Source organism: Phyllopteryx taeniolatus, chromosome 19 (assembly GCF_024500385.1).
Source record: "Phyllopteryx taeniolatus isolate TA_2022b chromosome 19, UOR_Ptae_1.2, whole genome shotgun sequence".
In the NCBI taxonomy this organism is placed as follows: domain Eukaryota; kingdom Metazoa; phylum Chordata; class Actinopteri; order Syngnathiformes; family Syngnathidae; genus Phyllopteryx; species Phyllopteryx taeniolatus.
The window spans coordinates 10,637,177-10,653,033 of record NC_084520.1 but is presented as its reverse complement, the minus strand read 5'-3'; the positions used below and the strand labels follow the sequence as shown (position 1 = coordinate 10,653,033).

Sequence of the window (15,857 nt, the reverse complement as noted above, 5' to 3'; positions counted from 1 at the left end):
GTTGATGCCTTGCTCTGTGTATACATATCTATACGACAGTGTGTCCTGAAATACTGGAGCTGTTTTGTGTGTTAACTGGAGCCTCGGAGAAGAGCGCCAGCGCTTGCCTCTTGTGCCTTTATTTTATTTGGATTTTTTGTCTTTTTGACAATTAACAGTGTAGTTCCATATTAATCTGCCCTTCAGCGGCCACTGTATAGGGTGTACTAAAATCTTCTGTGTTTAACCACTTCAATTGTATCTGTCTATATGCTTTTTTGAGGGGGGTTCTTTCTAAAACATACATAATAAGATGGATATGGGAATGATGGACTCTAACATTGTGAGCAGCAATAACGTTGTGATCATTAAACTCTGTTGTAAAAACTAACCAACTTTGTTGCTTCTCTCACTCTCTATAGCACTTAATTATGCAAATGGGCTTCCTTTCTGCATACTAATCACCAAAAACAAGGCCTTTTCTCACACGGACACACAAATGCAATAAAAAACACAGCCCTTTACATGAAATGTGGGGAAAAGGCCACAAGATGTTCCGTCCTACTTCCCCTTTTCCCTCTCTTCTCTCCATCCTGTCTCCAGCTTGAAGAGGGCATTACACATATTTGTGCAATAAGAGAACAAAACACACCCGGCTCACCATGGTTTCTGCGAGGCATGCACATGTATAACAAGGAGGGGGAGAAAAGAGGTGGGGGCGGCCACGGGTGTCAGGTTTGGAGGTCTAAATGTCGAGGGAATATAAGGGAAATTGATTGCGCAAGCTCGCCCTGAAACATCTGCGGAGGATCACGGCAAGTAGTGCAACTCCTACAACAACAACGGGCCCAGACGGAGACATTTGAAGGAAATGGGAGTGTCGGCTGCAGCACTATTGCATATATACTTTTCTGCCAGCGGGGGGCACCTATGAATATCTTCAGGATGAGAGCTTCACACACAAGACAATTGGTCGAAATTTGACCTTGTGGAGCTGACTTCATGGCGAGTCATTAAATGTGGCCGAAAAGCTCCACCCACACAAAAGGACTGTGTTTCATAGTCTAGCGTCACTTTTCTGTCAAGTACCGCTATATAGCTTTACAATTTGGCCGCAATCGGACAAAATGTCTTTGCTTTGATCTGAAATGGCATTTTTCCCTTGTCTTTTCACGAATGGCTTCTTGGGCCGCTACCTGGTCATCAAACTTTTCCGCAATACAATCAGACAAAATTACCAGGGAGGAGTTCACTTTTGAAGGACAGTTGGAAGTCACCTTAATATGGCTGCTTTGATCTAAAATAGCAGACTTCCTGTATCTTTTCAGGCATATGTTCTTGAAACGTTTTTCTGTCTACTCATGTTAGACATGCCTGGCAAATTTTCTGTTGCTTAGTGAAACTGCCTTTGGGGGCTGAATTTTGAATTCTGAATTACCGAGACGATTTTTTTATTTTTATTTTTTCTGTACACGCCCACAATCCTTACCAAATGTAACTTTGCAAAATCTAATGAATTTGTTTTAAGTATGGGAAAGCCCTCAAAGGAGTGTAAAAGAAACTAAGCACTTTCAATAGGGGCCTTCTTGGCACGCCATGCTTGGGCCCTCAAAATAAAAATATAGTCACGTCACGCGCGCTGAAAACAAAGTTTCCCTTTAAATCCCAAAGTTAAACAACAACACAGCGTTTTCCACGGTGAATGCAGCCATGGGTGGCTCATTCGTCCTCTGCCTGCCCTTCCTGCTTTCATTGTGGAGTTTTTGTTGGGTGGTGGGGGGCGAGGGGTGGTGGTGGTGGTGGGGGTTTGATATTGAACTTCAGGCTTGGAGTTGAGCCTGCTTCATCCCCTCCCCTGATTACTGAGAGAGAAAGAACATAATGTGACCGTCGCTGACAGTCCTCTGGACAGGAAGATAGCAGTAAAGGGAAAGAGTTGTTGTTTTTTTTTTTTGAAGGGGGTGTAAGTTGCTGGGGAGTGGATGCATGTGTTTGGATGGGTGTGTGCGCTCTTGTCTGTTTTTCCTGTTTTCAATCAAGTCTTCTAAACCCTCTTATTACTGTTTCTCAGTCACAGCAATAATGCTCACAGGTCACTTTGACCCAGGAAAAAAACATGACATTGTAAATCTCATTATTAATTATTATTACTTTTGCCCGAACACTCACAATTATTTTAAGCTTGTGTATGCTAGTGAAAATATGTGTATTTTAGGGGTCCCGCCAAATTCACGCAGTAGCACCCCCTTGAAAGTTTGAAAACAATTGACCCCAGACACCAGTTTCACCAAACAACACAAAATTTAATTGCCATATTCACCCACGAGTGAAACTGGACAGGAAGTGACCCATTTTGTTTTGAAGCAGTAATTCTGGGTGAATTCCTTGGCTTAACTTTTGACGAATTCCTACTCGTGAAGTCGTCCAAACGAGCCCTAATGTAAGAAAAAAAAATGGAGTTCAGTCGTATCTTGACATGTGATCTTAATTTGTTACATGACCTAACTCAATTTATTCTTATACCAAATCCATTGAAATGAATTGCAATGCCAAAATACACCACTATTTTTTTTTTAATCTAAAAACAGCACTGTATTGTATACAAACATAATAAACGAGAATGTAAAGAAATAAATTGCTTTACAGAGTTGAGTCACTGTCCTGTTGTATTCGTGTGCGCTTAAGGGGCGTGGCCTAGTGAGTGACATCAGGAGCTGCAGTCTACCTTATCTGTGTAGTTTTGTGATCTTTCTGTAACATCCTAAGATGCCGCCCAAATGCCCACGATATTCAAATGTTTTGGTCTGATAGTTTGGTGTTGGGGTTTGAACTATTAATACACTAAATTGCCAAGGTTTTTTTGCCCGCACCATCTAATGTTGACAGAGCATGCCATCAAAATTGGACAATGATTCCAAGGCTGGTGGCGACAGACGGACATGTCTATCGATACAGGATGCACGAAAAAGTCTCAAGCATCTATGTCCGGATTTAATCAGGAAGGCGGCCATTTTGATTTGAAACAACAACTTTGGGCGAATTCTACGACGCTATTCTACGAATTTGCCCAAATTAGCCCCAATCAGAAGCAGGTATCCTGGACAGGTAGGCCATGCTAAATTTTTGCCTGTGCCATTTACTACACAATGTCTAAGTTTGATGATTTGGAGGATATTCCATTAAAAAAAAAGGTCCATTAATTGCAGCTTTATTTTGTGTTGTATTTCTTTAACTTTCAAATGGGTCAATCTGACACAACAGGAGGGTTGAAGCGCTTCACTAATGTCTTCTGCAGTCAGCGCCAGCCGGCGAGCCAACGCACACCAAGGCTCCCACCACCATCAAAGTGTGTGTGTGTGTGTGTGTGCGTATGTGAGACAAGTTGATTTAGATTGCTATCCATTCTCCACATAATGAACAGCTCTGAATTTCCTCCGCTCTGTAAATATTTGATGCTGCGGAATGATTTTAGGAGCGACGACGGTGTTGGGGGGGGGGAAAAAAAAGTTGTATTTCAAACCTCCAATCCTCGCGCTCACCCTTGTCCTCTTCCCATGTAAATAAGTGCCCCCATCAGTTCCCCCACCCCCAAAGAAACTCCACACACCACTCACTGAGAGCAGTTTAAAGACCCAACACTGTCTCCCCGTCTCCCGGCAACCAGCATACACTGGGGTCCTGTCGCGGCCTCCCCTTGTCTTTTGTGTTTGGGAGCTCACAGAGAGACAGAAAGGGAAGAAAGATGGAAGGAAATGAGAGAACGAGAGCGAGTGTGGGGATGAAAACAAAAATAAAAGATGACATCACAGCTATTTCACAAAAATTTGACGATGATTACAGCACCCCCTCCTTCTACGGGTGCAAAAAAGGACGAAAAGGAGAGAGAGAGTGGGAGAGAGGCCCCGAGGCCTGAATGGGGCATTGTGGGAAGACAGTGGGCACACTGGGCAGCAACACAGAGAACACTAACTCACAGATGATGCCAGAGAGTCTGAAAAACACCCACACTGGGTGACAATGGCAAACTTCATCGCTCCACTTGGCCCCTTGTGAATACACGCACACACACACACACACACACACACACACACATACACAATGGCAGAATACCCAGCTAAGATGCTGTGTTATTCGGGAAATTCGGCAACAGCACACTGAATTCCTTCAGTGTTGCTTTGAGCCGGGGCAGCAGATGGGCCCCCAGGGGGGCCACGTTTTAAAACGTGCACGTATGGGTGCGTGCGTGTGGTCCATCTCACCGGTGCATCATGGGAAAGAAGGCGCGGCGAGCCCTCCTGACGGGCGGATCCAAGTATCGCACTTTCGCCGCGTAACGTTAAGCAAGTCAAATGATCATCAAACGGAACTAAATCTTTCAAGTTAAACAAGCATCACAACTTTAAATGGGACATACGACAGTGACGTCTTGAGATACGAGTGACCCGACTTACAAGTTTTGCAAGATACGAGCCGTCATGCGGCTGATTTTTTTGCTTCGACTTGAGATACAAGTGCTGCATGGTAGCAGTGAAGTCAATTCAACTCACTTCACAATAAGCAGCAGTTTGGGAAATAGTGAACAATTCATTAAAAAAAAAGTGGCTTCAAGCTCTTTAATTCCACTCCCAGTTGAAGTTTACTCTCAAACTAGACATGAAACAAAGAGGATTACATGCGGTATACTGTGTTTAAAACAACAACTTTGTTTTGGCAAAGTATGCTTATCTTAATAATAATAAACAACACAAAACGCTATTTCCATGCTAACGGTTAGCATCGATAGTTGAAGTTTTAGAAGCAATGGATATAGATAACAGGAACAGATATAACAATGCTCACAGGCATATATTCTTTATGCTCTATGAAAAATGACTAATATTACAGCATTTTACTGAGTCGCAGTAGCAGTAGAATTAATTTTCTTTTTTGTTTCTGTCTGTATGAGTGTAGTCTTATACTGCCTCCCGGTGGCTAAGGCAGGCACATCAAAAGGAGCAGCACAATGAATTGGATTACGGCATTAAATCATGATTCACAAGCTGTTTGATTCTTTACAGTTTATGTAATTATGTCATTATTCTACGTTTTTCTTTTTTTTTTTTATCAAGTATCGACAATATTACAGAGTGCTATTTTTCTTTATTAAAAAACACAAACATATTTTTTGTTGGGGGGGGGGGGGGGGTGGCAGGACTGGAATGGATTAATGGCATGCCCCTTCATTTCAATGGGGAAAGATGATTTGAGTATTTGTGTTTGGCGATGTCGGGCGCAAAACCATTACACTAACTGACAAATGTATTTTAGTGGCTTGGTGATGAAATTCTGCATTCACCCGTAAAAATGCGATGGAATCTATATGAGATAACAGGGTTTGCTTCTTATGAATGGCACTTACTTAATTGCTCTGTGAAGTTGCTGGTGAAGTGGGGGAGTGTGTCTTTGGCGATGTGTCCATGCGCCACAAAAAAGTTTTCTTTGTCTTGGGTATTCACTTGTTTTCCACATCGTGCTTCTGCAATTAGAAGCAAGTCGATCCCCACAACAAAAGCTGGACTCGCCATAGGCACAACATTATGTGAAGCAGCATGAGGGCTGGTACACTGCGTGAGAAAGATTCGCCCCTAAAATGAGCCAATTTCACCATGGCAAAAAAATAATAATAATAAAATAAAATAAAAAAGCTGTAGAAATATGTCATAATTATTCGTCTGGTGAGTATTTTGACGAAATAATTTCACGGACATGTTTTAAGACTCTTTGGAATTGTTTTAAAACGCATAGTATGTCACCTCAAGAGTGCAGAACCAAAAGCATTTGACTCTTTTATTCTTCAGCTGTTCCTTATTGTTAACTCGCTGCTGCCCTCTAGCGCAATAATGATGAACTACGTGGTACAGCAAAAAAAGGCAAAGCAAGTTTTGCCTTTGGGGAAACGTTTTGGAATAAAATATATATTCTTTAGAACAGCAACAATCACCACTAAAACTAAAGAACATTGCATTTATTTTCAGATTTATTCACTCTCCTGTATCGACACAAGCAGTCAAAAGTCTGAACTTTGCAGCTATTGAATGAGAAACTGGGTCCAAATTTTGAGACCGGGTAATGTACGTATGGTTTTAATACGTTTTACAAAAGAAAAGTCACGGTAAATGCCAATGTGGATCAACAAGGTAAATACACTGTTGATAAAATGTTGGGTTTTGTGAAAACTTCTCTGGCAAATCCGTAACATTGCAGAAAAAAACGTGGACTACGGCTCCCTCTATTGGCGGATGTCTAGTAAATGAAAAATGCTTTGGTTGACGAGTTTCAAATTTATACAACCAATATTGTACATTTTGAAGCGAATAACTAATTAAATTAAGACAATGTGTCACATTATTAATAAAAAATATCAGTATTATTCATTTTTTCGGCTTCGGGGGAACTGCCGTAGTTCCTCCTTAATTGGCGTAAAAGGATGTCAGATTTGTGGCTCGTAAAAATGACAAGACTTACTTTAAACTTTGAACACAACTTTCGTGATTGACTTAATTTACATATGGTCAAGAACGTCGAAGACGGTACCCGATATTTTTCACAACAGTGTGGCCAGGCTCTCTCTTTCGATGACCGGTGCCGTTGACGTAATTTGACAGCCTCACTTTACGGCAAGAGCATGCTGCTGCTGCTGTGTGTGTGGAGGTCAGGGAAATGACAGAACAGCAAGTTCCCGACGTAGACATGCTCGTTTTCTTATGTAAAACACACTTAATGATTTAAAAAAATATAGACGCTTTCGGTCAACTATATTATTACTATAATACTGGCGTTGACTTACAACAGCTTAACATTGGTCACCGTTGCATCACAACTAGCGCGCATTAGCCTAAGCAAGATTTTTTTGTTTGTTGTTTTTTTGTTTTTTATTCCCACCCTCCTCCCAGACATGGACAACAACCCGCAAGGCTCCGGGGGGCTCAAGGCGAGTCTCGGTGGTCTCTTCGGCGGTGGAGCGCCGGAATATTCCAACACGGAGCTCGCCGGTGTTCCATGTACGCGTCCTACTAGCTCGGCGGCTAGTTTAGCAGCTAACCGGCTAGCATGCTGAAGTGAGTGTGTGGTTGGATTTAATGTTGCTATTTGTGTCGTTTTTCCCCCCTGACATTTTAGTGACTGGAATGAGCCCCCTGTCGCCTTACCTTAACGTCGACCCTCGCTACCTAGTTCAGGTAAGGCAGAACCCAAAACAGCCTATAGTAGACTTAATGTCCTGTTATGAAAATATGTATAATTAATGTCAATAATTGTGTGTTTTTCAGGACACAGAGGAGTTCATTTTGCCTACAGGCGCTAACAAGACGAGAGGAAGGTTCGAGCTGGCTTTTTTCACCATTGGAGGCTCCTGCATCACAGGTAAAGGTTTGCCACTACATTTCTTATGATAATCAGGGATGGGCATCATTTGAGGTTTTTTTGTTTTTCTTTTCCAGATACCGCTGCTAAAACGGTAGCGGTGCATGAACAGATGTCTTAAAAATAGAAAAAAGAAAGACTAAATTTTTCAAGTTATTATTGCCAAGAAAAATGACCACTCAGGGTACAATAGCAGGGTTTTTCCTGGCTCAAATTGAGACATGAGGTGATACTACTTTGATTAATAGCACTTGTGTATATGCCATGCAAACAAACACTTTTTCTGTGAAGAGTTTTCTTGTTGTTTAACGAAAACGAGAATTCAGATGTGATTGGTTATAGAAGCAATATTTACTCGTATGAAACCCACAAAATCATGTAAAGCATTTGTCGTTGGAACGAAAATACGTCATTGGCGCCTTTTGTGGCTCTTCTCTGTTGGTTTTTGGAGCAACTTCCAACATACAACAAAGCTCTCTGTTTATTCGTTCTATTACCAACTATGCATTTGCTTGTTTTTTAATGTTGTTACAGGGGCTTCGTTCGGCGCTTTAAACGGACTCAGGATGGGCCTGAAGGAGACCAGAGACATGGCGTGGTCCAAACCGCGGAATGTGCAGTGAGTATCGAGCTAATATACCAGGGGTCCCCAATTACTGGGCCACGAGCACTTTTTTTTTTTTTTTGGGACAATCGGTAGACTGTGCAGCCACTCACCACGTCGATGATTAACGTCTGATCGGGACACTCCGTCTATCCCCCCCCCACGCTCCAAACCCCCGCTCGGAAGATTAGCTTCCGACTCTGTCGTCAAACATGGCCCTTGAGCACAAACGTTTGCCCTCTAAATGTTGTGTTGTCTGACCAGGATTATCAACATGGTGACCAGGCAAGGGGCTTCATGGGCCAACACTTTGGGTTCAGTAGGTAAGACTCAACCCAGAATCGTAATATAAACACATTGATGTCATTGATGTGACAATGATGTCTGTGGTGTGGTTGCAGCCTTATTATACAGCGCGTTCGGGGTGGTGATCGAGAAGGCCCGAGGAGCAGAGGACGACATCAACACAGTAGCTGCCGGCACGCTAACGGGGATGCTCTTTAAGGCAGCCGGTAGGTGTCTATTCTGCTGTTAAGCTTTAGCTTTATAGAGCACTTAAAAACAACCGCAGCAGAAACAAAGTGCCCTACATGATTACAAAAAAATAAAAGATGAAACACAATAATAAAATAATGACAATAAATAAATAAAATATTCCCTAAATAGAAATGTACCTCTTTAAAAACCTAAATCCAGTTGGTGACATGGAAACACCCCTGCAGCGCCTCTTCTGTGTCTTTAGACCAAACTATCGCAGTATTTATGTTGGCAGCCTGCCATTGAAGTTGTGGTCATATTGCCCTGAGGTTGGAGAAGAAGAGCTGTATGCTCCCTTCACATTGCCATACATGAGGTCCAGGGTTTTATTCCTTCTTGCTGCACTGCAAGAACATCTGAACTTTATTGGAGGTGCTTTAAATGGTGGAAGGTCTTTTCTGGCTCCCATGTGATGAATTTGAATGTGATTTGTTAATTCTGACAATAGCCATCAACCACATTCTGAGTTTTTTTTATTTTTACTTCACCTGTAGATGTGGTTTTTTTTGTTTTTTTTTTTCTTTCAATTAAGATTTACAGGTTACATTAGTGGTGGAAAAAGTTTTGAAATGCTTACTCTTGGTCTCATTTTCTTAGACTGCAAAAACCTGGCATTTGAACAGGGGTGTGTAGAGTTTTTATAACCACTGTATCTGTGCTTTGGCAGGCGGCCTGAAGGGTGTGGCCCGCGGGGGTCTGGCTGGTCTGGCCTTGTCCGGTGCCTACGCCGTCTACAACAATTGGGACCACCTGACCGGAACGTCGTCGCCGTCGTCCTCTCGGCTTTACTGAACTCCTCCTCGTCCTCCTCGTCCTCCTCCTCCTCTGACATTAGGGCCAAACTATCTCCAAGAGGCAGTGTGCAGACTTTGGGATGGAAGTGCTTGGTGTGTGTATACGTGTGGGTGAGTGGCTGCAGGTCTGCGAGTGGATCTTTTAATGATGAACTTTGCCTTACTGTCAGTGCTACACTTGTATTTATTTCACGGTGATGATCATTAGAAGCTGTACTGCAAGAAGAAGAGTGTATGTGTCTCCCATCATCTGATGTAATAAATCAAGGGGAAATACCATTAAAAAGAAAAGCAAACATTTTATTGCTGTGGAAGTGGCGTCAGTGCAGGAAAAAGTCTCGGATGCGCGTGGCCTCGATCCAGGGGATGTAGGTGCCGGTCTGGGTGAAGACGCTGGGCTTGTTCTCTACCGTGCAGCCGATGGGGCCGAAGCTCACCACGCCGTGCACCTCCCAGCGCTCGCGGCCCAGTTGGCACAGGAGAGGACCTCCCGAGTCCCCCTGAAAAGAGCGACGCTCTGGTTCATGTCTTAATTTCCCGCCTGAGGCCGGCAGGAGTACGGCGGCGGAAACTAACCTGACAGGCGGCAGGCGGATCCTCAGTGTCCCTGAACCCGGCGCAGATCATGGAGTCTCGCACGCGGTCGCCCCAGAACTTCTTCTGCCGACAGGTTTTGAAGTCGATGATGGGGAGTCGAGCTTGGTTGAGCGCCTCTGCCAGGGAAACGTTTTCCTTGCCGCCTGGAATATTTGAATGAAACGTAATGACCGCTTCTCTCTCTCTCTCCCCAAACTTTCACAAAGCACACAACTGTCCAAAAATGTCTCACTAAAATAAAGAAGCTAAATCTAAAGCTGTAACGTTTTTGGTTGGTTCTGTAAGATTTTTCCATACCATGAAGTCCTCAAAAGTTGATTTAAAGGCAAGTAGTGTATCAAGTTGTTTTTTTATGATGGCAGTTCACCAAAGCTCGCCAAGAAACATGCCCACTGGCGAACTGGCTTTTGCCTGGTACCAAAGGTGTTTCAATACTTTATTTTGTGACCCATACTGACACTGTTCTTGCCAAATGAACATTGAATATACATTTTCCGTGCAATTAAATACAAAGAGACTTTTTTTTCCATCTCTAAATTCACCATTTCACGACTCACTGTAGCGGACTAATTTTGCAGCATACCAATATTGTGGCTCATCACGTCAAAGTCTCCTCACAGGAAGTTAGCATTTTTACATCCTTCATGGTTGGCCAGCGATCCAAGTTCAACTAGCAAAACACTTATGTAGCCATCTGCAAGCATTGATGCAGCTAATAATCAACATTTCTGGTGAGTATGATCTAATTACCTTTTTTTTTTTTTTTTTCTTTTCTTCATGTTTGATAAATTGCGTTTTTGGATAGATTTGACTGTTTCTATATATAGTGGTGGTATCAAGAGGTGGATTAGGTCAGGTAAATCCCCACTGAAGGCCCTGGTACCAAATGCACTGCCAATACCAATATGGCTGACCAAACATCTAATTTTGTCACCGTATACTGAAACTTTCCTTGGGAAAATGAACTTCAGGTACCAATTTACCATACAATAAATTTCTCAACAATGTTTTGGCAACTTAAAATGGCGCATTTGCCGAAAAGTTTTAGCACTGGTTTTAGCCCAATACCAATAAAGTGGTTTAGACGTGCTTTGTGTTGATGTGCTTCCATTTTTCCTTGCGAAATGGTCCTTAGGTTTTAGGTTTTTTTCAATTTGCTCTTAGTTGAAATGGTTTTGCCCAATACCAATATGGCTACTCATATGCCTCATTTTGTGATGCCATGCTACCATTTTTTTCTTGCAAAAATGGTCCTTAGGTATTGGTTTGCTTTTCCAATTAACTCCAAAGCAATGTTTAGGCCTCTTTCAAACTGCTACATTGTTGAAATTCTCCCAAAAGTAGAGATCTACGCAATACTTTTGTCCACGTGTGATGTTCCTCCAGACTCACCCCGGGTGTCGCCCCAGCCAGTCACCCAGCAGTAGTGTCCCGGCTTGAGGTTGGTCTGCTTGCGCGGCAGGCAGGCGTAGCGGATGAAGTTGGACGGGAGGATGTCGGCGGCGGCCTTCACCAGGGCGATGTCGTAGTCCAGCTCGCTGTGCGCCGGGTAGCGGAAGTTCTCGTGCCGGTAGATGCGCTTCACGGGGAAGACCCTCTCGGCCATTTCCGAGCGCCTCAGCCGGTGCTTGCCCACCACGATCCTCCACGAGCCGGTGTCCTCGGCCTTTCCCCTGGAACAAGGAAGTTATTATTAACTGCTCGAGTGTGTAATACTGTGCTGAATTTCAAATTTTTATTTTTTTTTAAGGTTTCACTTTTGGAAGCAGTGAGCAGCAGTGAGGATCCAGTTCTTGTGGATCAGAGTTCCTCCACACACGTGAATGTGATGTTTGCTGCCTCTGGGGCGAACCTGACAAATTACCAGATGAAGAAGAAGAAGCCTCAGTAAGTCGTGTGTCATTTACTGCAGCGGTTCTCAATTTTTTTACACCAAGTACCACCTAAAAAATACTTAGCGCTCCAAGTACCTCTATCATGACCGATATTAAAATACAGCACCGCTGAAGGCCGAAGTGTTCACCAAACCCGAGACTGAGGTTTTATTCCTAAAATGTATATTCAGTATTATTGTAAGCCACTGTAACATTTATGCACAGTTTGAACATTAACACTGCACTTAAATATAACGCTTCAAAGTTCAGTTGTATTAACTGTAAATTATAAGTTAAATATAACTAAACTGGACTTGGGTGGTGATACCTTCACATATCACTAGAGGGAGTCCGCGTACCACATAAACTTATTGCTTAAACAATCTACAAAGGTAAAATGCTACAAGCTCATAATCACGAGATCCACTGCTTAACACAATAGATAACTATAATGTGCAGGGTTTTGAACTTGCCAGATAGGAAGCTTTTTGTAAAGTACTGAAGTCAAAAGAAAGTTTTAAATAATGTGCAATTTCACAAGAATAAAGTCATATTACAAAAAAATAAGTCTAAACTTTTAATTTTACAAGAGAAATAGTTGTAATTTTAGGGGAATAAAGTCATAATATTACAAGAAAAAAAGTCAAATTTAAGAGAAGAAAAAAAAGGAAAAGAAAAAGAGGCGGAATTTATGTGACCAAAGTCAGAATATTACAAGAAAGAAATTCTAATTTATGTGTCTAAAGTTGTAATTGTACAAAAGAAAAGAGGTGATTTTATGAAAATGTTGTAATATTACAAGAAAAAAAGTTGAATTTTATGAGAACATTTTTGTACAAAGTTGTAATCTTAAAAGAAAAAGTCATCCATAGTATTACAAGAAATTACTTCAAATTTAAGAGAATGATGTCATAATCTTACAAGAAAAAAGCAGAAATCTTAAGAGAATAAAGTTGTGAGTTGCGAGCATAAAGTCGTAATTTAGTATTACAACAAAAAATGCATATTTTTTACGTAAAGTGATAATATTGTACAAGGAAAAAACTACATTTATGAGACTTAAAAAAAAAAGGTTTTATATAAATAAAATCCTAATATTACAAGGGAAAAAAACCTACATTTTGTGATAATGAACTTGTAATAATATAAGAACAAAGTCTTAAAATAACATGAAATGAAATCTAAATATAGGAGAATAAACAGAAGGAAATTACAAATACTGTTCATGTAATTTATGAATTGCTTAGTTAATCACCGTGGGGGGGGGGGGGGTTGTTCCTCATCTACGCATGACCGGGACCCTCTATCCCTTTAAAAATCAAACGTGGCCCCTTGAGCGCAAAACGTTTGGTATAGAATATATTTTCCTATGAATATACCTGCAGAGAGACCTGCCAGGGCCAGGAGTGCGGTCTGGCCTCGTTGCCTGACACGATCCTCTCGACCATGTTGGGCTTGAAGTAGGCCATCCCGCAGTCTTTGGGCCAGTCTAGAAGAAACACACAACCATGTTCTGGCCACCGACCATTTTATCATGATAATGTGTGTGTGTGTGTGTATTCTTACCCAGGTGCAGCACCTTATGCTGTTTGCCAGGCGTGTATGTGTACGCCGCCTCACTCAGCAGGGGCAGCATCAGCAAACACACGACATGAAGCGCGGCAGCCATCGTCTTCCACGCTAAATCGCCAGGCCGCGCGTAACCCACTGTATTTATAGCAGCAGGTACACACACACGCACAAACACACAATAAGTTGTATCACAACGAGGCGCTGGATTGTTCTCCTGCAGCGATGACTTTCCACAAAAAAAAAAAAAAAAGCCTCATCACACACGCACATAGTACACACGTCGGTGTACACAAACATCATGTCATGTGACCTATTACAGTGGCACAGTGACCTCCAAATGACATCTGGGGATAAACAACAGTAAAACGCCCTCATTTATTCATACATTGTATGCATAACTCTCTGTAATTCGGGTGAACCGGCCCTCCAAAGTTAAGAAAATAAGAATAAGTCACTGTTGTAATTACAGTAGAGCAGCGATTCCCAATACTGTGCATGAGAGATCATCAGGTGTGCTGTGGGAAGGTATCCAATTTCATTTTCATGAGTTTTCTTTGATTGATTTTAATACTAACAATATAGTATTATAGAAGTATTTTTATTTGGTTTATCTACAGTGGATATAAAAAGTCTACACACCCCTGTACAAATGCCAGGTTTTGGTGCAAACGCAACACTGCTCATCACCAAAAGAGCACTCTACCTTTAGCGAAGCCTGTTGGTGGCAACATCAGGCTTTGGGGCTGTTTTTCTTCAGCTTGAACACGGGGCCTTAGACCAGGTGGAAGAAATTTTGAACAGTTCCAAATAGCAGTCAGTGTTAGAACATAACCTTCAGGCTTTGGCTAGATAGCAACATATGTCAGGAAAAGCCTACTAGAACGTCTGAAATTGTTTGGGGGGTTAATCGGAGGCACTTTAAACGGCGGCAGGTGTGTGCTGACTCCCATTTAACCTGAATTGGATTGGTTAATTCTGAACACAGAACAGTTGTAAGCAGGTGTAAGCACACTTATGCAATCACATTATCTCATTTGTTTAGTTTAACCCCCCCCCCCCCCCTCCCAAAAATAAAAAAAAATTAAATCACTTTACTTGGTTATAGGTTAGGACAGGTTATAGGCAAACCTGGCATTTGTACAGGGGTGTGTAGACTTTTTTTATCCGCTGTATCCATGCCAGTGACATAAAGTGACTGGCAGAACAAAGAAATGCTCTTCCACGAGATGGCAGAAAGTACAATTAACTTGTGTATCCACATGTTGCCATTCATGCAACAAAATCATAATAGCTTCATGTTCAGCTAACAGTATACTGTGTATATGCTTCGTGTGACATTTTTTGTTTTGTTGTGTGCGTGCGATTTGTATTTTTTAAGAATTCTTTTTTTATTGATTTAATTTATTTTTGTGCTTGGGCTCAATACAAGTTGAGAAACACTGCATAAAAGGTAGAATATGCATTGTAAGTTAGGATACAATACTATCACGATACATACAGTACAGTGTATCTGGAAAGTGTTCACAGTGTGATACTTTTCCACATTTTGTTTACAGCCTTATTCCAAACAGGAATTTTTTATTTTTTTTGGAAGAATTTTATTTTTCCTCAAAATTCTACACACAACTCTTTTTCAAATTTTTTTTTATGTATTAAAACCAGAAAAGTGAGAAAGTGGCCCAGCCAGAGCCCGGTCTTGACTCCGATTGAACTTCTCATCTGAGAACGGCTCATTCATTTCAACGACTTTCTCCAAATTTGATGCCATCTGTCAATATATATATATATATATATATATATATACTATATCACAATGTTGTTCCACCTCTACTCTACATGTTGTGAAAATAAGAGCACAGGATGAGCACACTGGAAGTCACCAGTGAGTTTTTGTTGTTGATTGATTTTTTTTTTTTTTTTTTACTCTGTGAATGGGAATGTGCATGCTCATCTGAAACATTGAATGGTTGCAGCCCCTCAATGTGGTTCAACAAGTTGACTGTAGCTAAAGAGCATAACATTAGGTACAGCCGCACAAGCTAACCAGAGCCTTCATGTTCAGAGCCTGTGTCGAAGAACTAACTCTACATGGCATATTAAGCTATCACATGAGAGGTGCCAAATTATTAGAAAGCGGTGCAATGTTTGATGCCACTCTAGCTCTAGGGGTACCTAATCAAAAGTCCGAAAGGGTTTTTCATTCACATAATTGTAATTCATAAAATAATGTAAATATGGGGAAAAAAATTATATTAAACAGCTGGTATCATTCCACGTGAATTGAAATGAGAGCACAAACACGAGTTGTACCACAAGTCATCAGGTTTGATTAAAATAAAATAGTAAATAAGTTAATACATCAATAATAAATGTGTTAAAATAAAATAAAATAATACATAAATTTTAAATAAAATTATTCATATAATAAATGAAATAAAGGGTACGACATGACTCACTTGATATCATTGTTATGTTGTCATATTTTTCTGAATATACTTG

At 41.3% G+C, this 15,857-nt stretch overlaps 2 protein-coding genes across 2 annotated transcripts; one reads left to right on the top strand and one right to left on the bottom strand.

Annotated features, from left to right (window-relative positions):
* Nucleotides 1-6,488: 6,488 nt before the first annotated feature.
* Nucleotides 6,489-9,615, top strand: timm23a (translocase of inner mitochondrial membrane 23 homolog a (yeast)). The gene is made up of 7 exons (XM_061756749.1): nucleotides 6,489-7,019; nucleotides 7,138-7,196; nucleotides 7,287-7,380; nucleotides 7,915-7,999; nucleotides 8,249-8,307; nucleotides 8,386-8,496; nucleotides 9,189-9,615. The coding sequence occupies exons 1-7, from the start codon at nucleotides 6,914-6,916 to the stop codon at nucleotides 9,311-9,313; spliced, it is 639 nt and encodes a 212-aa protein (XP_061612733.1). The 5' UTR covers nucleotides 6,489-6,913; the 3' UTR covers nucleotides 9,314-9,615.
* On the bottom strand, nucleotides 9,595-13,495 carry zgc:112285 (uncharacterized protein LOC561476 homolog). Its single transcript, XM_061756748.1, has 6 exons — nucleotides 13,353-13,495; nucleotides 13,166-13,275; nucleotides 11,670-11,764; nucleotides 11,305-11,585; nucleotides 9,892-10,055; nucleotides 9,595-9,815 (listed from the first exon to the last, which is right to left on the bottom strand). The coding sequence occupies exons 1-6, from the start codon at nucleotides 13,453-13,455 to the stop codon at nucleotides 9,636-9,638; spliced, it is 933 nt and encodes a 310-aa protein (XP_061612732.1). The 5' UTR covers nucleotides 13,456-13,495; the 3' UTR covers nucleotides 9,595-9,635.
* Nucleotides 13,496-15,857: the final 2,362 nt, after the last annotated feature.